We start from the raw sequence: 26,434 nt of genomic DNA, 5'->3' as shown, positions 1-26,434 counted from the left end.
TCTGTATGCCTTTACTTCCACTTTTATGATATTTTTATAACCTAGCCTGCCTTTATTGTATGATGAGGGAAGATTTAATTTGTTAGGAGAGCTATGACAAAACAGAGCAGTGGGTTGTGTTATTCTTTACAAACAGTATGGTTTGCAGTAAAACCCAAGTGAAGAGATAGTCCACTACCCACTCCCAACCTAGATTTAGCAATAAGTCTTGACTTTTTCTTGGGAGTTAGTGTGGGTAAAGAGGGTGACAGTCAACCCTCAGTTCTTACCTGTAAAGAAACATATGGAAGTGCAAAAAAGTGCTTTTATAGTACAAGGTGGTTGTAGAGAAATAAGTCAGGTCTCAAACTAAAGAACAGAACACACAGATTTGCAGACATTTCTGCCCAAGTACCTCCAGAATCAACAAAGGCACAAGTCTAACGTTAACAGAGGCTACAGTTTTTCAAATATCCATAGCAATATTTGGCTGTAAGGGCTCCAGCTTTAATTCAACAGAATAAGTTCTCCTTAAAAGAACTGAAGAGTTAAGGAATGTTCAACGGTGTCTCAATACCTTAGTTTGGAAAACTCTCAAGGGCCTATGTGCAGCTCTACTACAGGTAGAGTGTGAATTGCTATGCTGAGTGCGAGTGCTGTGTATGTATGAAAGTGGAATGTCAAGGGTGTAAGAATAGAATAAATATGTGTGTGGGTTTATGAATGGGGGAATGTGAAAGAAAGATGGGGGAATACTCAAAAAGAAAGTATCTCTCTCTCTCACACACACACACAAGAACATAACTGTACACAGCATTTTCTTCTAGTAAGAACGTATGTAACCAAAGTATAAAAAGGGCAGAAGAATTAAGCTGAAATCAGTTCAAAGGTTTTCACCAACAAGGAAGGACAAGACTAACTAAAATTAAGATTTCATTGACAGAACATACAGTAGGATACTGTACTATTTATCTTCTGTCACAGTTCATTTTAAACTTGCTGCATGCCTTACTCCCTAGAGTATCTTGTACAGAAGTCTTTTTATTATTTCTTAGCAAATCTGCATGAAAATCTAAAGGTACCTTGGGATGCATCGGAATCTTTTGTGTAACGTCAAAGGCTTTTGAACTGTCACCAAAGATATTTTCCAAAGCTCTAAATTTAGACTAACCTGGCTTTCATCTGTAAAGCAACACACCACAAAAGTCTCATCAACCGTTAGGCCTACTGAGCTTCAGCAGGTTTTGAATCAGGAGTGAAAAGGACTATAGCTAAAGCCAGCACTGCCATGGGAATGAAGCAAAAATAAAGCACCTTGACTGCTCCCAGGGAGAATGATTTTAAAAAAGAATCCCTTTCACACCTCTGCAGTGAAGAATACAACCTTCTCATCTGACCATACAGTTCTGTAATCCTCTGTAAAAGGGATGCTTTCCAGAAGTGGAGAGGAGGAACTCAGGGACAGGGGTGAAATGATTTAACTACATGTGATGGCATCAGTCCTGGGTCTTTAAATGAGGGTCTGCCAGAAGCACATTCATAAGGAATTCAAGCATAGCCTGCTGCTAAACACACAGCCCTTTTTTGGCGCTTGGAGCTGCTGTAGGGTGGACTGGTGGGTCTGCCCTGAGAAGGTCAGGAAGGCCTTCTGAGGATGGTAGACTGAGGAGATTCAAAGAGGAAAGGAATACCGAGAGCTCACAAGGAGGACTCTAAAAACCACCACTGAAGGAGAGAGCAGCAGCTGTCTTCTGTGTCTATATCTAGCAGCAGCTCCACAACCAAAGAGATACCGAGAACCCAGCTCAGATTAAATACCTAAAGACAGGTTGGATGGACTCTTAATTGCTCACCCACAAATCACTGAATTCCACACTTTCATATGATTTGGTTTAGAGACATGCCTTAAAATGTATATCCACCTGAGCGGCTTCTTTTCCCACCCTACCTCTTTAATAATTCCTTATTCCTGTGTTCCAATTCTATTAAGTTGCCCTCTAGATTTCCATACCGCCTTTTGGAAAATATGGAGGCAGAAAACACTGCTTTGGGGGGGGCTGGCATTCTTCCCCACTACCTATCTATTCCATTACTGTTTGAATCAGGAGCCCACAGAAGCCTCCAAAACAAAGGGTTGCTGCTATGGAAAGGAGGATTACACATATACTGTGGATCCCTTTCATAAGAATTTGGCTAATCGCTAGAGGTATAATGCAGTCAATGCTTCTTTTAACCATATGTTTTGGCAGAGCCAAACAGTTGTCTCTTTCTGGGAGGAGGATATGGCATGCATAAACCTTGTATAGAAACACTAGTATTTACTTATCATGTTCATACCCTCTTAGATCATCTACCTGCTTCATGGACATTAAGGTAGTGGAATCTACTGGTGGGAGATCATTATCAGCTACATCACCTGGCTCATGCTGTCTGCCTCATTCTCTCCTTCCCTTGCTGGTCTTTCAGGCTGTTCAGGACAGAGGTGTAAAGGGTGAGAGCCAAAGGTTCTTAGCTTATGGTGTCACTATGGTCAGCAGGCTGGGCAAGCAAAAGGATTTTCATTTTGTTTGCCCCTGGCACTTCATCTGCCTGCACTTCAGAGGCCAGATACCAGCAAAGGTGGGACCCTCAGGAAACAACGGCACTAAAGGGCAGCAGCTTGGGGAAAGAAGGGTACTTGTGAATTTCACCTATTCCCTGTTATCTGCTGCAATTTATATTTTTTACATGCGCCTGGGAAACATGAATAACATGGCTATGCACAGGGGGAAGCAGGGCACTGGGGACTAATAAATCAGGTGAAGAGAAGGGAAACTAGATATCCCAGCTTAACCTCAGATCTTGTGCTGCTGCTCTTTAACGCCAATCCAATCCAAAATAAGATCTCCCTCATCCATGGTTTAATTGTGGATGAGTGGGCTGACCTGCTGTGTATTACTAAGACCTGGATGGGAGAATGAACAGGGGTTCATCTTTCACAGCTGTGCCCTCCTGGGTACTCAGCACCAACATCAACTTGAAGACTGGTGATCTGGAACAGATTCAAGTCTGAATCTGGGGCAGCCCAGGACTGACTCATGACAGCCATGGGGTTGTCTCAGCATGTCATCAACCCAACACATCTAAGAGGACACTCCCTTGATTTGGGTTTCTCAACTGGCCAGGAAGAGGTACCACTTCTAAATGGATATGGCAATGGCTTGCCTTTGTTGGAAGTAAATGCAAGCCTTTCAAAAAGGCTCTTCTCAGTTTCTTGCAGTCCCCCCCCGCCCCACCCTAACATACCCTCAAAAAGTAATAGCAGTTGACTACAAAGTTGCATGGACACAGCGCTGATGCCAAATTGAATCTTTGCAGCCCACCGCTAACCATTTTCAACTTCATTTAAAGGTAAGCGCTGTGGAAAGCTCCTTTTGCAGAAGAATTGTCATGGTTTTGGGGAGGTATGCTTGTGGCTTTGGGCTACCCTCACTTTCCCAACTGTGGATAATCTGGAGGACCCCCCCCCCCCCCAATCTCAAGAACCTCTAAAAAAGAGTTTTCAGGGGTGTATTCCTCAACTCTACTTCTCCTTCCAAGCAGGATCCCCAGGATTTTTGGGAGAGTGCTTGGAAGCCACGCCTTGTCCTCTGGTTTGCAATTTACCCTGAGCAGGTATCATCTTGGAGGGGCACAAGGATTTCAATTAAAAGGACAAGTCCTCTGCAAGTTGAGAAGGGTCTCCCCCACGGCCAGCAGAGAGTGGGGAAAGCCTTTCATTGTGTCTCCAAGTGCCGCTTGGGCACTTTGGGGGGCCAGGGAAAGACAGTGTCCCACCAGAGTGAGATGGGGATGGATGGCTGGAAAGGGAGCATGCCCTTTTCTTCTCTAAGTCTACTGTTGTGCCTAAGTAATTAGCTATGGAAAAAGAATTCCAAGCAGATAGCAAACAGTTTCCAAACTGATATCCTGGCTGCTGGATAGCAAGAACAGCTCTGCATGCTTCCAGACACTAGGGGATGATACAAAACATGTGGCATTCACAGCCACTTTATTTGTTCCCTTTTTGTCCTGTAGCTTGATTGGTTACTTTTTCCTACTTCCTCCCCTTCCTCTTTCACTTTGCCTCTGCAGCAGGCAACATTTGGTCTCTCCTATATCTCATGCCCTCCTTTACTTAGTCATGCACCAAAGTTTAAGAGGTGCTCGTTGTTGCAGTGCTAGAAAGCTTCCTCTGACACTGTATATAAAAACACAAATAAAGTGCATTTGAACATCTTCTGAAGTGTTCCTAGCCTGTGCTTATTCCCTAATGCTAAGTGCTGGGATGCCACGCTTTCACACAAGGCTTTCCTACCTTGGCAACACTGAGTTTGCCGGGAAAGTTGCAGAACCAGGTTTGTAGCACTGCTCTCGAGGATTGCAGATGTTTCACATGCCCACAATTAATGTGCGAACTGTGTGTGCGGTGTGTGTACAGATGTTTTGCCTTTAAGAGAGTTTTACTATGCCATGTTTCTGATACAAAAACAATCCCAAATGTTAGCTTCTAGAAGAGCGCAGCACAAATGAATATACGAGCTAAGCTCAAGCTTCACACCTGAGTGGTGTTATTTTATATACGCCAGAGCAGTGACAAACCTCTGTCAATCCCCATATGGCAAATATAAAAAAGGTCAAAAAGGATTTGATATTTGCTAGAATCTTTTGGAGCAATCAATCTGACAGGAGAGAGGCAACCATTAAAGCACAAACAAGCAGCACTTCTGTTTAGAGCAAACTTGCCCTTTCCATTGTTTGTACCTCTGGAAAAGCCACATGGTTGAACAGAGTTCAAAGCTGCTACCCACTGCTGCCATTACATGCAGCAGTGTGAGGATATAATTGAACAGAAATGTTACCCTGTGTATTGCGGCATGCATTCAACACAATTACTTTCCCCCAAAGAGATGCTTCCCCCTCTCCCATATGCTGTTCGCGGTAGCCTTGTTAAGCTTCAAAGCTCAGATATTTGTGGAGTGCAATATCCTCCACTGGGCCTAACGATGTAGTGCATGCTTACCTAAATGACAGCCAGATCAAAGCATTCCAAGATTTAAGGAGTATGTTGAAAGGTGCATTGTTGAAACACCATAGCAGATTATGTGATTTCCATTGTTCTCATTTTAATACTGTGCTTTTATAAATCTTTGGGGGGACCTCTTTATGAACTAACAACCTATATAGTCACAGAAAAGGTAATCCACATGGCAGCAGGACTTTGACAAATCTATTCCTTTTCTCCTGCTCTACCTGATGTTCAGATGTGCTGTTCTTATGAGAGGATTAAGTTAGAACCAGTCTATCCAAAGCAGCATCCTACCTGATTAAGATAATCTCTGAAGGGCCTTCTTACCATGGTGGGATGAGTGGCTATCAGGTAAAAAACTTCTCTGTAGTCCCCTCAGCAACTGTGAAATGTCCTTTACAGAGAAATCCACTCAGTGTCTTCATTGCATACATTTAGATGCCTGTCAAGTCAAGCCTTCCTTTTCTGGCAGGCGTCTAATCTGTTCTGATGGCTATTACCAATGCTGCTAGCTCTTTAGCATTTTAATGTTTTAATATTTGTATGTTTTCACTGTTGCATTTATTGTTTAGGTTGTTGCTTTATTGATGACTGTAAGCTACCTCAAGAGCACCCACCAGTTGGGCAGTATCTAAATTAAATAACTAAATGCCTGTAAAAAGATGATTAGTTCAGTGAGGCAAAAGAGTCACATGCTAGTGATATTGCAAGTGGAAGGAAGTTATTGAGATATCATTCTTCCATCAGTTCCACCTGCCTAAGGTGTTACAAAGGGCAGGACAGGTGATGGAGGAGATAACACAGCTTTGGAGTTTAACAGAACTAGCAGATGGATGTAGACGTTTGGATAAAAACAGACTTGAAGCATGTGCATTGACAGAGTGGGCCAAAAAACATAATCTGTCCTTGAATGGTCTCAGAAGTGAGCAGAATCAGCCATTCCTGTCTGTTAAGGAAGCTCTCTCCATTGGTTTCATGTGGAAAACAGCCCAATAGTGAGGACAGAGCTTGGATGAAAAAGCAAATGCGTCAGAATGAAATGTTTCGAAGCTGCAAAGGCATGTGCCGTGACTGGATGGGACTACAGGGAGCAGAAGTGAGTCAGACAAGCAGGCATGGAAACAGTAATTGCCTAGCAGTGTCCCTCAGCGATGAATTGCCAAGACTGAAGGAGTAAAGCAAATGTTGGAAATGCAGGATGCCTCTCCAGGATCACCTGATTACTAGACCCAGGAACACTCTGGCCTGTCTTGTTTGTATACCAATGCTTGCCATTCAGTCAGGGACCCCGAAGGAAGGAAGGAAGGAAGGAAGGAAGGAAGGAAGGAAGGAAGGAAGGAGTGAGTGATTCATCTGCAGGACTCCCCACTTGTGACATATGGCAAATATTCAATCATTTGGGAGATGCATGAGGCCTCTGACTTTGCAATACCTTTGAAGAGAGGAACACAGTGACAGTGTTGAAAGGGAACATACCCAAGTGGAATATCTGAACTGAAGGTAAACATTCAGCTGTGATCACTCTTTGGGAGCCTTGGAGGCTCACTAGTACAAAATAGTAAGAGCCCATCTTCTTGGCAGCTGACATGCTCCCCACCACCGCCTCCCTGGTCTCAAGCCCCATGGCATCACACAATCTACAGCTTCTTTAGTTGATATACAAAACCCCTACAAGCAGGTTCAGACATGGGAAACTTATAACAGCGGCCCAGATAGTCTTGGAAAAAAGACCCATCATCAATTCATGGAGTGAGTTGCTAGCATTACCTGCAAGCCATTCTTCTCTATCTTCTGCTGGAGTATCTGAAGGCACTTGGTGAAGTCTGTTAGGTCTTGATCAGGGGTCTCTATGAGCTCACATCTCTACAGAGAGGCAAGGAAATGACAGGATGAGGAGGGCAAAGGGTAATTACTTCACAAGTTCTCAAGTCATTTGGGGTTTTATAGGTCACATCCAATACCTTGAACTGGACTCAGAAACAAACTGGATGCCAGTACAGTTGGTTCAAAACTAGCATTATATGAACAGTGTTGTGTGACTTCAGGACTGCTTTGGAAGCCCTGAAATCCTGAGCAGCTCCTAATAAAGGACGACAGAGAAGTGGCAGGCAGAGCAGTACTCCAGAAGCATCCCAGTCCTGTCTCCCTGCCCTGTCACCAGATGTTCACTCTCCTGTCTTATAGACTGCTAGAAGGAGTACCTTAACCAGGGAGGTACCTAAATGGAGCCAGAAAGCCTGCCTCATCCTTTTATTGGTGCTCTTCAACAGGGTCCTACTGCATATTTCACCAGTGACGGTTGATGAGTGTTTGAGAAAATGCCTTTTCTGTAGCCGCACCAATCCCTCTTCAGGGGACCACTGGACACTTGGAGTGGATAGTCTGGACTCCCTGCCTAGGGAAGACAGATTGGCCCTATCTTTATCAAGATTTAGATGGATAAGAGCAACAGCACTATTTCACCCAGCTTTAATGGATTTTTGCGTCGCTCTTTGGCTTGCTGAGAATAAAGTTCAGTCTTTGCTTGTGGTCTGCTTTATCACATTGTTACTTTAAATAGTATATCACCTTCAAGGTCTCAGTGGACAGAAAAACAATTTATATGCATTTTAAATCAATTGTTTAATCAATCAAAGCAAAGAAGTCAGGTATTTTATGAGTAATGCAACTAATTACTGCCGTCATCTTATTGAGACAGAGCCTTGAACTTGTTCTGAAGTGCTAACAACCACCTTGCCATCTCCCATTAAGGATGGACTCAGATCCAGTAGCTGTCCTGACTTTGGAGACCTCTGGGCAAATCAGCAGCAGCTAGCAGAACTGACACAGAATCTACAGGTTCTTGTGGAGAGGCTTCTTCCAGCCCCCTCAGTGCACCCTCCTGCTGTTAGCCATGCACACTTATCCAGCAGGGTCTGGGAGGCCCAAATGAAGTATTCATGTCCTCCCTGCTGCAACTTGCAATACTGTAAGAAGGATCCAGATGTTGGCAGAGAGTGGATGAATGAGTGACTGTTGCACTCAGAGCACTGAAATGGGAATCCCTGTGGATTCCAGCGGCTGTCAGATCTGACAGCTGCTATTGTTGCAATCGCATGTAGGCCCCTAAAGACACAAGGTTCACAGGCTGTTGCTTGTGCTCATCTGTACAAAATCCAATTATTCTTCGCTGGCAGCGGATGCAAATATGCTTGCAGCACCGTAAGCTATCAGTCTGGGTGGAGTAAAGAAGACCCGAATGCCCCAGGTGGAAATACACAAGGCAGCCCACAGGGAAGCAGGCTGCAGAACTGGGCACCCTGTGTGCTGGGTCACATCAGGCCCTTGCCCGACCCAGTGCCAGCTGGAGAGCTCTCCCACAAGGAACTGCAATCAGCTGAGGCCTTCAGAAGGCGAGCATGGCTCGTTTTTTTCAGTGCTGTGTTCTGACTGCAGTCCTAGAAGCACCAGTTTCTGTTTCTGCTTTCGCACCACTGTGAGACTAGAGAAACTGCACAGAAGTCAGAGTCAAATGGGGCTCTGTACCTTTCAGGGTCTTCAAGTAGTCCTCCGGATGCCTCCACCGCAGCTTCGAATGAGAGCAGTGCTGCTCTGGAGACACCGAAAGCGTTCAACAGAGGGCACCTTTGCAGCCATTTGGTGCTTCCATCAGCACTGAGATAAAAGCAGTGCTAAAGGGGCCAACTCAGCCCAGTGCAGCTGCCTGCGGTCAGTGGGCCCTTGTAAATTAGAATTTCCCTTTCTTCCTGGTCCTGAGAGGTGCTCTGAGAAGCTGCAACAAGGAAATTGTCTGTTTTTCACTCAGTCTCCAATACTGAGACACAGGAAGCCTGAGAATGGTTGTTATACAGCGACACTAAATTGGAGGCCCTGGACAGGGAGTGCAGCAGCTTCTCAAACTCCTCTCTGCACTGAATAGCAGGAGAAAGAATTTCTGAAGAGGATCACAGCAACACTGAATTGCAATGCCTCTTTGAAACAGAGGTGTTGAACTTCAGGTCCAGGAATCAAATGCAGCCCAGTTTGATTCCCAGATGGCCACCCCCGTTGACCCACCCCCATTTGCACGATCATCAGATGTTTGGTGCCTTCCTGGAGTTTGCATGTTTTCCTTCCATTCTAAAAGAGCTTAGAGCTTTAAAGTAAAGAGCTTTAAAGTAAAGAGCACCATGGCCTAGTGCAGGCAGCTGCACTGAGCTGGCTGGGCTTCTTTAAGAACTTTTCCCCCCTTTCAGCTTTAGGTTGAGCAGAGGACTGTGACTGTAGGGAGCATGAGAACAAGAGATAGGAAGGGTTGGGACTCCAGCAAACTGGGAAACCTGCACCGATTTAGAAACAACAGCATCATTTAGAGCCAGTGTGGAGTAGTGGTTAAGAGCATGGGACTGGGACTCAGACGATCTGGGTTCTAGTCCCCGCTCAGCCATGGAGCCCACGGGGTGACTTTGGGCCAGTCACAGACTCTCAGCCCAACCTACCTCACAGGGTTGTTGTTGTGGGGATAAGATGAAGGAGGAGAATGATGTAAGCTGCCTTGAGCCCTCTGTAGGAAAAAGGCAGGATATCAATCAATCAATCAATAAATTAATTAATTAATCATTTCATGTTTCCACCAGTGAATTTTGGAAACTCTCTGCCTGTGTTTGAATATCTATTCCACATTTTCCTCTTTTCTCTCCCATCCTCATCCTGGTCCCTCATTTCTCTAACTGGTACCACTCTGATCTCGCCCTATTTCCTGGATGCAGCATTCTTCTGGATGAGGACTTCACTGAGAGCACTGGGAAGGACTGAATGGATGCCTCTGTTGCTCCCTCCCAGCACCTGCTTCTTTGTCCTTTCAGTGCTGAGTGGCACAGGAGTCCATCCAGTACAGGCAGGCATCTGCAGCACTGGGCCCATGTGCCTTGGTCTCTGCCCAATCACGCTATGTACTGATGCCAGCCTCGGGCACCTGTGAATTGGGTATCACCTGGATGGGTCCATGAAGCAACAGCACCTTCAGACCACTTGAGTTTTTTGTAAGCTCAGCATCCTGCATTTGGCACTTTGCTTGAACAAATCTCCTACTGGCAGCGCAACTATCATGGAATGTCTTTGAATGGGAGAGCAAAAAGAAAGACAAACCCTTTTCTATTTCTTGCTGAGGTCCCCCCACCTTTCTTTTCTTTCCTTTTTAAAAATCCAAGTCCCCTTATACTGCACTTAGTTATAGGTGTCAAGATTACATTAAAATGGAGCAATGTACAAGTTCACGTCTCTTAATTCAGAGCTCAAACAGTCCCTAAGCTTCTGCCAAAAAGCTGAGTAAGGAATAGTGAAGTATGTCCACCATATAAAGTCACCATTCAAAGAGATTTCAAGGATACAAAACACCTATATAGCATCATAAATTATAATAAGGACCACAGTTGCTAGATTTAGAGGTTCCTTTACGTACCCCTTCAAGGTCTCTTTAAAGGCTTCCAGGTTCTCTCTATATCTATGATTCATTTCCTACTTTTACCTTGCACTGTACTGACTCATAAGAAAATTAGGTTTTCACCAGTCAAAAAAGTCCCCTACATTGTGAGTCTGAACATACCATTTACAGCTTACGAAAGGTTAATAAAACAAAGTTGACAGCTTTTAAAAGTAGACTTGCAGAAATGCACCAGAGTAAAGGAACATTTGCCAGTAGAAAAGACAGCTAAATTCAGACTTGCAAATATCATTATCTCCTTCTACTAATACATTTCCTGAGGATTATGGCATACTTATTGGAATTCTCAGGATCTCTCTTTAAATAACCAGCATTTATTAGATATATATCCTGCCCCCCCTTTTTGGTAACAATGAATTCAGAGTAGCTGACATCACTCTCTTTCTTCTGATCTCAATCTTATTCCCTGCGAGTTAGGCTGGGCTAAGAGTCTATTGCTGACCCGTCATCCAGTGGGCTCCGTGGCTAAGTGGGGACTCGAACCCAGATCATCGGAGTCCCAGTCCCATGCTCTGAACCACCAACATACCACTTGCTGTATGTTTTTAAAGACTGGTTTAATGTGCATCATTTTCTCCTACGTGGATAGAGTTCCTTTCCATCTTTAGCCATGCATGCACTGGTGAATGTGTGAAGAGAGATGGGTTGGTTCACAGTACACAGCTGAAGCAGGTTTTCTTGGCAGCCATTTTCTTCAGCTGCAGGATGTCACAATCTACCAGTCGCCATACTAGGGGCTCATTCTTGGGAAGCCTGGTTGCTGCAGCTGTGCAAGTGGAATCCATGTTGCTCCAATGCAAAAGACATGCAGGGAAGCACATCTCTCGAATAACTGCTCCTGTTGATGCTGTTGGTCCAAGGAGAGGCGATGCTGGCCCCCGGCCTTAACTGCATCATCTACTTACATGGTTTCCGCATCTCCAAAGTTATAATGCATGGGGCTGTGACCATGTAAGCATAACAATCAGCCCCATTGTTGTCTTCAAAGGGAGGATTGCCCTCTTGACAATGAGCGTGATCTGCTTCAGTGTAGGAGAAAAGCACTATGTAAAGCAGGCGTGAGCAGCACAGCACAGCACAAGGCCTCTTTCACATCCTCTGCTGAACAGCCAAATTGCCAGGGGAAAAAGGTGCACTTAATCTCCAGTAAACCCCAGAACATACAGTTTTGCTTTAACGCACAGGAGCATGTGGGTTTTTATTTTTTATTTTTTTAAAGCCAAGCCACTGGATTTCAGTGTGAGGAAGAGGATGAAACTGTGCCCTGGATTCCTGGAGGTTGTTCACTTCCCTGTTGTGAAGAGTTTATGATTGCAGAGAGGATCTAAAAAATAGGACAACTGTCTAAAGGCAACATTTTGGCCTCCCTTATACATTAACCTGTGGATTCTGGATCCCAACAGTCCTTCACCAGTATATGTAAAGCTGGTCTTAAAATGATGAAAATAAGGCAACAGTTGGTGTTTCAGGACCAACAAAATCTGCTGAAACTAGAAAAATGACAAGGAAATCACTCTTTTCTTCTCAGATTAAAAAATAAAGTCTGCTTTTCCCAAAAGTCATTTTTTGCTCCATCGTACCCACACAAGTAAGCAGTTTAAAGATACTGTTTATAAATAAAAGATGTAAAGCCCCATCAGCACTCGTTTTCAGGCAGTAGCTAAGTTTCTTATCCCTTCCCTGCAGATAGAATCTGGCCTCTGCAGACAGAATATAGAAGCACTGTGTACTCAGAAAAGCTGAAGTAACCTATTGCCTCAGGTCACCATCTCAGTAAGTATGAAATTCTGGGCAAAATCCAATGAACAATAAAAGAGGATTGTCAAACGATATATGCACCTTGTGTACTATCTGAGCACATATCTGGTGGTGGAACAGTGAATCAACGGTAGACATTAAAGCAGGAGTGGGATATATGTTGTTCCAGAGGTTGGTGGATTGCAACTTCTAGCCAGCACAGCTAATAGTGTTTGTTGATGGGAACCGCAGTCCAACACATTCCCCATCCCTACATTAGAGCAAGATGAAGCCCATTTCATTGATCATGGAACCGAACCTACAAACATTCTTAGTCTACAAAAATGTTTACTAAGCCATCTGCCCATACACCAAAGGCATCTGCGCCAATGGCAAAACCTTTGTCAGCCTGATGGCCAAAGTCCATTTTTGAGATGCTCTTGGAGGTCACATTCCAATGGTGCGATGGGCTAAAGGCAAAAGGGGGTGGGTAAATGAACAAAGCCCAGCCTATGTTAGTGTAAAGCTCTTGATGCCAACAGCTTGGCCTTAGGAGAGACATCCGGGCCTTTAGAATGGAAGAAAACCCTGTACAAACCTTGGGAAACCACTGAACAATCACCAGCTGGGGGAAGAGGAAGTGGGGCCAGGGAATGGAGGCATGGGCATCTGTGGAACCCTGGAAGGCCAGACTGGGATTTAGCCTCTGAACTGGAAGGTCTGAACTTCTGGCCCAAAACAACTACTTCTGATGATCAGAGGGCTAGCAGTTGACAAGGCTCTGCAAGGCATGGGACAAAAGCTTTTAAAATCTTCCTTGGTATATAGGCACAGCCCTCCCTTTCCACAGGATAGTGCAAGCTGCTGAGCTCTGGTAACTCCCAGACAAATCTGAGAGCTGGGTACTGCAGTGACCTGGTTCCTGGGTGGGAGTTTTGGTGACTAGACTCGGGAGCACTCATATCTTATGTTGTATGGGCCACTTTTATTTTTCAGGAAAGTCATTTTGACAAGTATGTGATTAATCTGACCTCAGCGAAAGCAGATATTGAAAACATTTGTGAAGCAGGGAGAATTAGTGGGTCAGGGTGGTTTTAAATCAGACTGAACCATGCCAATCTCTAGGCAATCTTGACCCTATGACAACAGCCTGACATGAAGCAGGAAGGTGAGGGGTTTACTGGCAAAATGGTTGTGTGTCTATTGTGTGTTTGAAAATTATTTGTTTGGTTTTAATATTTAAACTGATTTAATTTCATTTTTTACTTTTGTATATTTTTGTATGTTTTAATTTTATGAGTTTTAATTTTGTGAGCTGCACTGAGTCCCATTTATTTGGAATAGGTGAGGTACAAATACTGTACATATGATAATAATAAAGCCCACCCACACCACATGATGTGGTGATGTCAAAAGCTTTGCTGAATTCAAGATATATTATGTCCACAGCATTCCCCTCTTTCCCATTAATCAGAAGGACTTTGGAAGCTTTAACTTCCATTTTTCATTAACAGTATAGCGCTTTCCAGGGCAACAACTTCAAATGAGGTCTGTTTTAAAAAAGTCGACATTCACCCATGCTCTCTGGAGTTGTCTTGTTGAAATTAAACATAGTCTTAACTGCAGTTCTGGATGCAGCTGACAGAGCAATCCATCTTACTAAAAGTGGAAGTGAAAACTTCTGTAGACACCCTCCTGCCCATGCACGAGAAGTGAAGAAGCAGATAAGCCTGAGTTCGGTGTGCCATGGAAATACAGCTAACCATGCCTCAGATGTCTATCAGGAGTTCATGCATGTAAGTATCAATAATGATGCAAAAGTTTCTCTGAAAGTTAATTTCCCTACTATTATTGATTTTCCATGCAATATGCAGCCACAGGGGAATAATAAGTATATTCTAGGCTATATTCTACATTCATGTGGGATAAGAAGATCTGGTCAGCTTCGTATTTGACCTGAGTTTGTACCCTTAAACATGCTGCAGATGGAATGAAGACAGAAAGTTTGAAAGCCATCGTGAGTGTATGGAAAAACATCTACACATCTCCTCCAACCAAAAACTGCATGAACTTATCAAATCTAACAACTGCTTCCCCCAACCCTGTATATTTGCAACTTTTGACTTCAACAGATGCTACTTCTTTCCCTCCTCCTCCTCCTCCTCCCTACCTTGAAGTCTTATTTTTCAAAGCAAGTAACTCCCCCCGCAGCCACTAGGCAGCATCTGGTTTCTGGCCGGCAGTGGATTTTTAATAGCATCTACTTCCTGTGACAGGTGCACCAGTGAAAGAGTTAGCCAACATCAACTGCAATGTGCTTCCTCATGAGCATTTTTTCTTGCCTTAAAAGACCATCATTACTGCATAAACTTTTGAAATATGAAAAAGACTGGAAGAAACAAAACTTTCAAGTTCAGTTTCTTTCATCAAATAATTCTAATGTGTATGAGCCTAGCAAAAGCAGGGGTCATTCTTGCTGGTGTTAGGCTCTTGGGAAGGGCAGACCTCTTTGGAAAATGAGAATTGAGATTCCACAGCAGAACTCAGTTCCACATGAATCAACCAATGATGTGGGGAAGCCCGAAGAATCTTGCTTAGGGGCCTGGAGAAGCCCCTAACTTTCCTCCCTCACCTCTCCAGAGCACAGGTGATGACAGGCTAGGTGCGCGGCTCAAGGTTGTTATTGCAGTACATGTCCTGCTGTCAGAAGCCCCCTTTGCTCAGTGTCTACTTGGGAGGAGAGAGGAGTCTGGGAAGAAAGGTACTCAAGCATGTACTCAGGATCTTAGTCTCCTCCCAATGTTTTGCTGAGTTAAAACCTTCTACTCTTTGTTCATGGAAAGGTAGCAATATGCATGAAAAAGGCTAAAGCTCAGGCTTTATCCGTCTATTAGTACCTGTAAGATCACTGATAGCAGGGAAGGGAGGGGTGATAAATCAGCCAATCAGGCTTGCTCCAGATTTCAGGAGATCCTTGGCAAAGTGGCTTCAGGTCAGTCCCTGGCCATAGTCCTACTTGTAGAGCTAGTAGTGGTGGGAAGCCATTTTAGCAGTTACCCCAATGTAGCATTGCTCCAAGGCATCACGAGAAAGTGAAATGGCCACTTCTACTGGGAGTGGTCATTTCTATTTCCCGTGAAGTCCCTGGATAATGCTACCCTGGGGCCAGAACGGGAAATTAAAGTGGTTGCCTGTTTACTGCTTTTCCATATTTGCTTGCAGTTAGAAATGAAACATAGGTGTCAGTGGTGGTCGCCCTGACCAGGGCACCGTAAAACTTGGGAGTTACCCACAGATGTTACTGTTATGGTTCCATTACTTCAGGTATGAAATTAAATGGCTTGGGGTCTGGGATGTTAAAGATACTAATGGGTGGCTGATGCATGATGAACATGAATTTGGAAAATGTCTCATTATTGCACAAAGTAATTTGACCAAGTTCAAGAAACATTTTTATCGAAAACAATATCCAACCAGTTGCACTCCATTTCCAGGTTGTTAACTGCTCTTCCTCAAGGGAAGCATCCTGGAAACAATTTGTTTGAGTATCTCCCAACAAGAGCTATATTACATCTCAGCCTGCAAATAGTTTTCTCTACTTGCCTTCACTGATATTTAGTGCATTTAAGTCAATCTGACATCCTCCAGATGTGCTGAATTACAACTCCCAACACCCCCCAGCAAGCATGTCTCACACATCTGGAAGACAGTGATTTGGAAGAAGCTGACTTAAGCAGCGTATAGCCACAGCTTGTAGCAACTAATCTGTGATAGCATTCTTCAGCTGAAAAAATTTAACTGCTGTGTATGCTTGCGTAAGTAATATCACTGACACTAAAACAGAATGATGGAATGTTTCAGTGTAGCATTAAGTGTCCCATGCTGGCTGCTGAGGACAAAAATCCTTCCAAATGAGCCAGTGACTTCAAGACTTTAACTCTGCACTCAATAGATGGTTCTCTTTGCACACACCGCCACCTTTGATCATTAAGGTACACATGTTGGCCCACAATTCTGAGCTATGCTGGCTGTGGCATGCTGGGAGTTCTAAGTTTAGATAGTTGTAAGTTGTCTAAACTTGCATTGGATTATGCCCTAAATCTATCAAGGGCTTAGGAGTTGTGCTGATAGAAAAAGAAGATCAACATATACAAAAGCAAAATTAGTAAGCTAAAATCCCCAGAGACCACTCGCATTAAAATAAGCTGCTGATCAAAGGCATAAAAGTGCAAAATTAAGCATTACTAAAATAGCTTCCCTTTCCATTGGAACTTCTTCCTCTGCTCACATTAGTATATTAAGTCTCATAATGCCAGTGAGGAATAACTTGCTAGTCCCCTAAGACTTGCATGGCTTAGTCTTTAGTGTTAGCATTTTCAAAAATTATCAGAATTAAAAAAATAATTGAGTCTATGTGATTTTATGGGAAAGTCTTATAAAACTCTCTCCCCCCTCACCCCTTCTCTCTCTCTCTCTCCACCACCTTCTTTTGATAAGATTACGCTTTCGGTTCTTCAGGCATTCTTGTTTATGTAGCACTATGCATAAGTTTCTCATTACGTGGGCAGGAGGACTAAGCCTCCTTCAACACTAAGGCCAAATTCCATATTGGAGAAGCTCTGATCAGGTGCCTCCCACATGTTACTGGGGCCAAAGGCAAAAGGAGTGGGGCTAAAATATCTGTACAAATAAACAGATATTTTATCTTAAAGTTCTCACTGCTAGTAACTAAGCCTCAGAAAATCGGCTGGTGGCCGGGAAAAAGTAGGCATGGCTCTCAGGCTTCAAGTTCAGCATGCCTGGCACAGACAACTGCCTGTCAACACAGATACACAGCACCTTTCCACAAGTTTCCTGTCAAGGAACCTCAGGGGCAGGGCCTATGTTCTGGCTTTACTGCAGTCATGTTCTCAACTAATTTATCTGCTCACCTGTTCATCCATCCAAATCCTTAACTTTGGTAAGCCAATGAGTGCTGGTGAGAACTTAGCCCATTCTTATCTTTACAGTACCAACCCATTTGTTCTTCACTGTTTCACCCTAGGTTCCATTTCTTGGTCATGTCCTTGAGGAACAAAGAAGTGGAACTCAGGAACTCTCTCCATGCATGATTCTATCCATCCTTGATACTTATACTCATTTCTGTTTCACTGTATGGACATGCTTTGAGGAGCTGTGATTGTCCCCAGTTCTCTGCTGAATACAGTGCATACACAACCCAATGAATGTGAGCATTTCTAGGCAACACTGGAATGTTGACTGAGAACAATGGGATTCATAGTCATACATATCTGGAGGGTGCTAAATTGGGGATGACCGCTCCAAACCATGAATCCATTTATTGGGCAATGACTCTTGCTAAGTCTAGCTAACCAAGGACTTGGCCTTGATCTTGAAATGATCACCTGGATGCTCCTGCTCACAGCCAGCACTATTAAACCATCCACACAGGTTAAGTTGGTGTGATAACCAAATGTATTTCTGCAAGCCAACCAGACAGTGTCTGTAAAGAACATGCTGCTGGATGGTTAGACACAAATAGAATAATTTGCTATAATTTGAATTCCATTTGTACCTAGGGGGGATTTTCTAGAGTAACCACTTCAGGCTCAGACAAGACGAGCATGACACAACAAGGTCCTAGCATCTTCATGATACCATTGTTTTACTTCTGTGGTATTAAAAATGATTCTCAGATTTAGAAGCAATTTACATGGATGATCTAGAGTTTGACTGAAAACCAGAGTAGCTTAGTGGTATTTATCTTCTTCAGAGGTTTCTTAATTTCTTGCTAAAATAGCTTACACAGGGGTTTGCCCATTTCAAAGGTCAATGTAAGCTTTTGTGGATCAACCAATTAGCTCTAACAAAAATAAAACATTTACCAGATGCTTTGTACTCTTCAGATGATTAAAGATCATCAGACCACCTGGGACTTCAATATGTAAGTGATTGCTATAGTGACATTTAATCTTGGGCAAGCAAAGGAAGGTGCCAAACACAGTAAGACTGTTGGCTTATAGGAAAAAGTGCTCTCATCTGTGGCACTGATTATTATTCTCCCTTCAGATGTCACCAGTGTACTTGCTACTTTGCACCCATTATTCTGGGAATATCTGAATGTTTCCTGACTAGGTGGTTTGTTGCTATGCCATGGTTAACAACCATGGCATATTATCTACTTTAACTTTTTCTTGGAATGTTACTCATGCTGAATAAACAAAACAGATTGCTTGCAACCAGCATTGTGAAGGTCTGGGAAAAACAAGCAAACAGAAACACAGGAGGGAAACCAGAAAAAATAAAAGGGGAAAAATGTTTTATCTCAAGGATTTTTGGAACACTGTGGGGGAAGATCAGTGGGGTTTTTTTTTTTTTTTTGCATTTTTCTGAGTCCTCCCCCCTCCACCCCATTTGTTGCTCCCAGACAATCATATCTATCATCATATGACAAATAAAAATGTGGAAATCAGGACAGATAGGAGTTCTGAGAGACAGAAAGTAATTGACAGCCACAGCAAAGTTCAAAGGCCTGTTTTTTGGATATATTCAACATTCAATGGCAAAAAAGAGACAGCCGAACATGGTGTTTACATCGTATTTCTCATAATACCTAGAAACATATGTGCTGCCAAAGAATAATTTTGTGTGGACTGATATAGGTACAGGGAAGTGGAAAGATGGCCTTGTTGAGGTTCCTAATTGGCATTGCTGATGAGTAGTGATTGTGGCGAAGTTTGTTACTTCATAAGATAAAGCACACTTTTAATTATGGATGATGCTGTCCCACATAAACCAACATCTTGAAGAAAAGAGATAGGTTAATCAAATGCAAAGACAAGTGTCTGGATTCAGCAGTTGCCTTTCATAAGAAGACAGGCTCTGCTTGTAGATGGTCCCCCAGTTCTAGATCTCAACCTGTTGAGAGAGTCACCCTCTGAAATCTTTGTTGAGCTTTTTTGGGGGACTGGAGGGGCTGTTGTGGGAAGGAGAGGGTTAATGAAACCAACCCTCATTTTCAAGAGAATGAGAAGGGCTCATGCTGGGATGGGTCTCTAATTCCATATAGAATTCTGGGCCCATGGAAAGACAGATGTAGTTAATTTCCTTTTTATAAGTATAAATATACGTACTTTTCAGATGCCAAAGAGAGATTCATGTCTTATACAAACTTTCTCATTCTCAGGGTTGCTCCAAGATACCTTACTGTGCCTTCCTCAGAGTTGTTTCTGTGTTTGCATTTTGGGACCAGCATATGGACCACACTGTATATTCTTGATCTGGTCATGGTGGAGAAGTACCTGGACCATCACTCATGTTTCTTTGGATGAATTCTACCATTTCAAAGAGTACTTAATTCAAGCTCAGGGCCTTTTTCATTGCCTTAGTATTTTAAGTGACTGTTTGAAATTTAATTTTTATACAAGGAAAATGAAATCCCTGGCTGTCATCAAGAGTATAACCAAAATATTAAATTGATCTTGCCATTTGAGCAGCCATATGTCTGAAGAAATGGTAGTATAAAAGCAAATCCCCTGAATGAATTTCAAAAACAAAAGTCTTTTGAGTTAACAAAAGTCTTCTTTCCAGGGGAATAATTACTTGGCAACTGTGTGTCAAAGTAATCCTTGAAAAAGCTTCCTTATGAATTGGGCTGTAGACCAGAGCTACAGAACAATGCATTCACAATTATAATCTTTATGCTCCTAAGGCCTGAACTCTGCAATTTTTGAATTTATTGCATATTAAAACAGTAGTGCAACTAGGCAATTGTAGACCCTTAGCATGTGCAGTTGCGCATTTTAATCTCACTTAAATTATAACCTCATGATGACATGAATAAAATGGAATTTGCTTTTGTTGCCTTTATGCTAAAGTGTTCTATTTGGGAAGAAGCAGCAAATAACATATGTTTAAAGTAAAAATAATAAAATGAACTTTTGCAATCAAGCATGTGCCCAGTCAGCTGCTCCCAAATCCTAAAAACAGCCCCTACTCTTTAAAAGAAAGAATAAAGGATGCTGCAGCAGTCTTGGTGGACCCTGGCATGATATGCTGGCCTGGATGCTGATATGGGGCTTTTTTGCTGCAACTCCCATCACTGGCCAGTCACAGGATGGTCTCCCTCTCCTCTCACCCCTGATGGGACTCTTGATTATTATAACGTGCAGCAGAGGTGAAAATTGTCCACTGAGCCCTTGAGTGTGTTAGTTCCAGAAAGTGCAGGCACAGTCCGGAAACAAAGTGCTCAAGAAATGCCATAATGAGACTCTTCATAAGTAAAACTCTACTCAGGAGTAAAGGCACCAAGCCATCTGTCAGTTGCAACTGAGTTTCTGGATGGAACTCTGGAAATTCCAGCTGTATCAGTGTTTAGTTGAAATTTGAGATCGGTTGGAAACAAGATCTTATTATGGATTTGTATATTTTTTCTATACTTTTTATTATATTGGGAGACATTTTAATGTTTTATTAATTTTATTGCTCTTATCCATTTGCACAATTATATGTTATGTGCTGGTTCAGCATTTTTAAGCTGTCCAGAGAACCTTTGGGTTAAGGGATGGCATAGCAGTAAAATGAAATAGATAGATAATCACCCCCATGCCAAATCCTTGTTTCCTTGATCTTGCTCTGTCACTGAAGCTCTGTGCTTCTGACCTTCAAACCCAGGCTTGACCCTGCTTCTGGGAATTATCTTTCTTGACAGGTAATATTGCGCCTTTGACCACTGAATGCTCCTGCCTTGAATGGCTCTCCTGCTGGACTGATACATCCATGTTTGAGTCTCTGCTCCTTTACTGAAACCATCAAAGCATCCCCCAGGAACAAAGGCTGGAACGCCCTTGCTAATGATCCTGCATACCAATGGATCATTGCTCTTAAAGCAAAATAATTCATATTTATTTTCCCACAAGAAGCTATTTTGAAGCAGCTCAGCCCATAACCAAACATTCATCCAGTTGTCCCTATCATTTATGCCAGTGTACATTACTTCTGAAGAATGGTTTCCAGTTGCAAGTGGTTGGGTCCCATACCAAAGAGCTGATATATATTACAAGGAAGGGTGGTAAAGGATAGACACTGGCTGGTCACCATACTTCTCCTTCTAGCACAAGATTGAGTATGCCGGGATAGAATTTTCCCCCCGGTGTACTAGTTAGTTCTTAAATTGAAAGTTAACTGGTTCTGGATTTATTTTTTACCCAGAGGAGCATGTGAAAATGAGGTTCCCCACCTGCATTCTGCTCAGTCTATTTACTCATCATATGTTTCTACCATTTCATTATCAAATCTATGTAGACCATGCACGACATATAGACAAGCTATTGCAGGCTTTTTATTGAATAAAATAATAAAGATTTGGGCAAACTCACCACAGGGATGAAATAGTATGTCTTGCATGCTCTGGTGCCCACCACACCAATATCAAGACCATACAAATGATGCACATTCTAAATTCATTACAAAAATGTCAGAGGCCTTTGAGCTCACCGATTGCTGTTGTAATTCTGTATTTCTGTGTATCCTATTAAGAAGCCTTTTAAAAACTAGAATAAGAATTTCCTACATTTCAGATAATATTTTGTCCCCATCATTCAGTCCAGTAGTATTCAAAACTTTGCTAATTCCTATACACTTCCAAAAGAAATATGATTTAAAGCGTCAGCTAAGTACCCACTTATTCCCATAAATTTGGATAAGAGTTGATGTTCTTGAGCAGGGTTCATTTTAAAAACAGCAAGCTGATTGTGCACAGGAAGAAATACAGCCCATAATACAAGAAGAATTAGTGGGATGCCGTAAATAACATCTGTGCACTTACTGTATATCATTTGGGTGACAGAAGGTATTGCTATGCAGACTGATCAGCTTTCGTCGATGAAGCAAAGCCAATTATTTTGATAGGTTCACATGACAAATTGCTGTTATTAGTCAACATTAGAGTGTTTCATGAAGTTCTGCAGGGCAGAAATTAACCTGAAATGGCACATTATTTTATACACTAAAACATCCCTATGAAAATTAAATGGTGGGACTACGCAGATATTTATTTACTTTCAATTACAGCACATCCTATTCATCCAGGTTTTGAGTCATGTTTTTCTTCCTAACTGCCAGCCTTCATCCCAAATTTTGACAGTGAGGCTGTACTAGCCTCTCCATCTCTTTAATTGCTGAAAAGGAACAAACTTTCATCAAGAATTAAAAGTTACCTGATAATTTTCATGTTGGTTGTTAGAGAAGAGAACCTATTGTCCGGCCAGCAAATTGTGCATTTGACACTGCAGTGAAACTGGCAAGGTAAACATCAGTTTGACCGTGTTGGGGCAGCCTTTGCAGGCCATTAAACAATGGCAGGTAATGGGAACATTACCACTGATTTAACGGGATATGAATGTTTCAAGTGTTCTTAAAGCACACATGAACAACCTCCCTGTTCTTCTGGGTTGCTGAAGGGAATGCTCACATGTTATTTGTTTTTCGGCGCCAGGCGAAGACCTTTTTATTTAAGCGTCATTTTAATTGTTAATATTATTTGCTTATTTTATCTGGCCAGGGCGACTTATTTTATATTGTTATTTCTTGTATTTTAATTTATGTTGTGAGCTGCCCCGAGGCTTCGGCGAATGGGGCGGCATAGAAATGTTTTAATAAATAAATAAATAAATAAATAAATAAATAAATAAATAAATGTTCCATCACAGAGTTGGCATCATCGGGCCGTAAAGTGTTTGTATTTTTGGAACATTTGATGTCAGGTATGCCGAGGCCATTACATACCAAAACAAAAGAGAAATGTAACATTAAAGCATGGGATATGCCAATTTCTTAATACTTTTGAGAATAGGGACCCGATCCTATGCAAGTTTATACAGTAAAAAATTCCTACCACTCTAAGCATTCCCAGGTCAGGACTTCTTTTCTATGTAGACACACACCATTGTGCCCTAAATGTCTTTTCCTGTCAAGGAAGCTTTGACTCAAATCTGATAGACCTCCTAGCCATGGAACATGTGCCTTTGGGGACATAGTTGACTGTGCCTACTTAAAGCAAACAGCCTACCACTTTGGTTAACAGGTATTTCGGTGCATGGATCTGGTTTTAGTCCATTTCTATTTTCCTTAGATTTGTACACAGTTACCTAATGCTGGGAACAATAGACGGCAAAAGAAGGAGGGGACGGCAGAGAATGAGGTGGCTAGATGGAGTCACTGAAGCAGTCGGCGCGAGCTTAAGTGGAATCCGGGGGATGGTGGAGGACAGGAAGGCCTGGAGGAATGTTGTCCTTGGGGTCGCGATGGGTCAGACACGACTTCCCAACTAGCAACAACAACCTTTTTTGGACAATTTACATTTATGTTAAAAAGTCATTCTGACTAACCAAATCTTTTACATGGATTTGAAAGATGTATTTAGAGTTTTTATTATGATTATCATCATTGCTCCTTGGGAGAGGTCTGTTAAAATAGGATATATTATTTTCCATTTGATTAGATTGAATTTAGATTGCAATTTTGTTAGCTTGCTGTCACTTTCCAAATATTGTCAGACCTTATTTACTTTTATTATGGCATTTTTGATATGACAATAACAAAAAGATTAGGAAAGATTGAAGTATAGAAAAAATGGAATTGATAACAAGCAGAATATTCAGGAGTGTCATGGAATGGTGGTTGATGGTTATGTAAATATAACATGGCAGTATCTTTAAGTTCCATCATAATTATTTGCTGGAAATCATAATAAGCCAAACCTAAGCTCATCTAAGCCTCTTGGTGGAACTTACCTGTGGCTGGATTATGCCCAATATTTGTCTGTGATTGCTGAGAAATGCTTTCATTAAAACATACAGTGTTTGAAAAGGGGAGACAGCTTTTTTGTGTATTTTCTGCCTTCACCCCTTGCTGTTACATGAACCGAAGTAGAAAACCCCAACAGTGAAGCTTTTCAATGGGAACATTAAAGTAAAAAATATTAGTCATGTTCAATAGGACTTGCTTTGTTTTCCTTTGGCAAGAAATAATAAGGAGCATTCAGCACCCAGGGAGCCTGCCCTGGCTAATGGGAGATACAGAAAGTACATCATAAATACATAAATAATAAAATTGCTTTAATTGGTCATATCAAGCACCCTGGAGCCTAGTCAATAGTCTGGCAGTTCTGACAAGGAAGCCAAACCGGTATAATGTTTACTAGATTTACTGGCTAGCTGTTGCAGGTCTCAGAGATCTTTCATATGGGCTGGCCTGAGACATCCTTCTGCCAGAGGTAGAAGATGGGATTCCCCGGTACTTGTCCAGATGCTGACTGGGCCAACCACTGAATCTTACTTCAGCACCAGCAATGTATCCTAACCTTAACCTTACCCACAGCGGTATTACTCTGTTTCATAATGAAAATAAAAGAAATAGGCATTTGTAGTAAGACAGTGTTTGTGTGTGGCAGGGGGAAGGAAGAATTAGAGGTTAAACTGGCCTGAAGTCCGCAGAGAACCTCAACAGTCCCGAAAGAAGGTGTGATTTCGGCTCTGCTGTGAGTGTGATTGCATAATTGTTAATGTTTATCATTATTTAATAGAGAATTGGTTACTGTTGTAACATGCTGAGGCTTGCAAACAGATCCATTCAAGCTTAACTAATAGCCACCTCTGCTCTTCCCTGGAACTCAACTACTTCTCTGAAGATTTTTTGAGCCTTTATATATGTTGCAATTGTTGTTCATACACAAATGAGCTTGACAGCCTGAGCAAGTATTTAATGGCTTGCAGAGTTTCACTGAAATGTCAGAAGGCTGTCTGAGAACTACGAGCATGTAAGATACTGACCCGTGAGTTTAGCATTTTTCATGCCTACAAGAAGGAGGCCTTCTCATAAGTTGATACTTGTCCCCTGTGTGGCACGCCGTGAAGGAAGCACAGACTCTGTCACACACTCCTCGTCTTTGCAGGACTGTTTGGGTTCCCAGTAGGCTTGAAGCCAGGCCAGCAATCCATAGTTCATCACTCTGAGATAATTGCAAAAGCCTTTGTCTCTCCAATTCCATCACAGCTAGTTAGTCAACATGGTTTCTTCTCCTTTCTCCAGCATCTTCCTTCCCCACTGCTTTTCTTCTGCCCTCCATTTTTAGCTCAGGGCTGCCTCAATTTTGCCTCAATGCACAGCAGATGCAGTTCACGACCAGCATTTTAATGAGATTTGCAAATAGGCTGCAGGTCTACTTCATTAAAAGCATTTTTGAAGTTGCAAGACCAAGATTTAATTTTTTTTTTTTTTCAACCAAGCATGTGGAATGATGTAAGCATTTTTTCCCATTTCTCAACTCACTGGAAGATCATCATCATCAGAAATAATTGGCTCCTAACACAGCAACTAAATGGTGGAAAACGTTTATTTTCTCCTTTCCATATCCACTCCAAATCCAAATTGCAGCCATTCGGATTTGTGTGGGAATATGGCCAATGTAAAAGTACAGAATATTTTTCACAAATTGGTGGGATAAACACCATCACGATTGTTCAAGGTGCTGCATGTTCACATTTACCAGATTGCTCACTTCCTGCTTCAGGATGCTGAGTGACAATGTCTGTATGGACAACATGTCCTTAGGTACATTCTTGTTCAGCTTTGATCTTGACCAATTCACTCTGCTCCATCCTCAGTCCTCTATATAATAGGAAGTATGGGGACCTACCTTCCACAGTTGTGAAAAAAACAAGATGCCATTTTAATTACTCAATAATAATTCCCCAGAGAGGTCTGCCTGGCACCACTGTTATTTGTTTTTCGGCGCCAGGCTAAGACCTTTTTATTTAAACAATATTTTAATAATGTTTAATATTAACTATAGGTTTTAATTTGCAGCCAGAATGAATTGAGTTTTTAATTTGTATAATCTGTATTTTTGTACTGTTTGTTTATTTATGTAAGCCATCCCAAGGCATTAAGCAATGGGATGGCATACAAAAACTCTAAATAAATAAATAATAACCCATATAGGGTTGACTTTTGGTACTCTGTGGGAAATAAAAGACTGTTTTCTGATCCCTCATTATAAAAGTGGTTCTTCAAAAGAATGAAATACCTGTTTTAATGGGAAAAGTGGGTGACCGCCTATTAGAGTTAGGAATAGGGACAATATATGCAGGAAACAGGCAGGCTGGGAAGACCTGGCTTCATAAGCCTAT

General features: G+C 42.2%; 1 protein-coding gene across 3 annotated transcripts in view; it reads right to left on the bottom strand.

Annotated features, from left to right (window-relative positions):
- The window catches only part of TPK1 (thiamin pyrophosphokinase 1), a 289,313-nt gene that overhangs the window by 109,159 nt on the left and 153,720 nt on the right, over positions 1-26,434 (bottom strand). For all 3 annotated transcript variants that reach the window (XM_044453946.1, XM_044453954.1, XM_044453964.1), the window contains one exon: positions 6,794-6,889. In XM_044453946.1, coding sequence (XP_044309881.1) covers positions 6,794-6,889 — 96 coding nt within the window. The remainder of the gene's footprint in view (positions 1-6,793; positions 6,890-26,434) is intronic.

This window comes from Varanus komodoensis, unplaced genomic scaffold (assembly GCF_004798865.1).
Source record: "Varanus komodoensis strain SLA01 unplaced genomic scaffold, ASM479886v1 scaffold10, whole genome shotgun sequence".
Classification (NCBI taxonomy): Eukaryota; Metazoa; Chordata; class Lepidosauria; order Squamata; family Varanidae; genus Varanus; species Varanus komodoensis.
The sequence above is the reverse complement of the archived record's forward strand: the minus strand, read 5'-3'. Positions and strand labels throughout refer to the sequence as shown.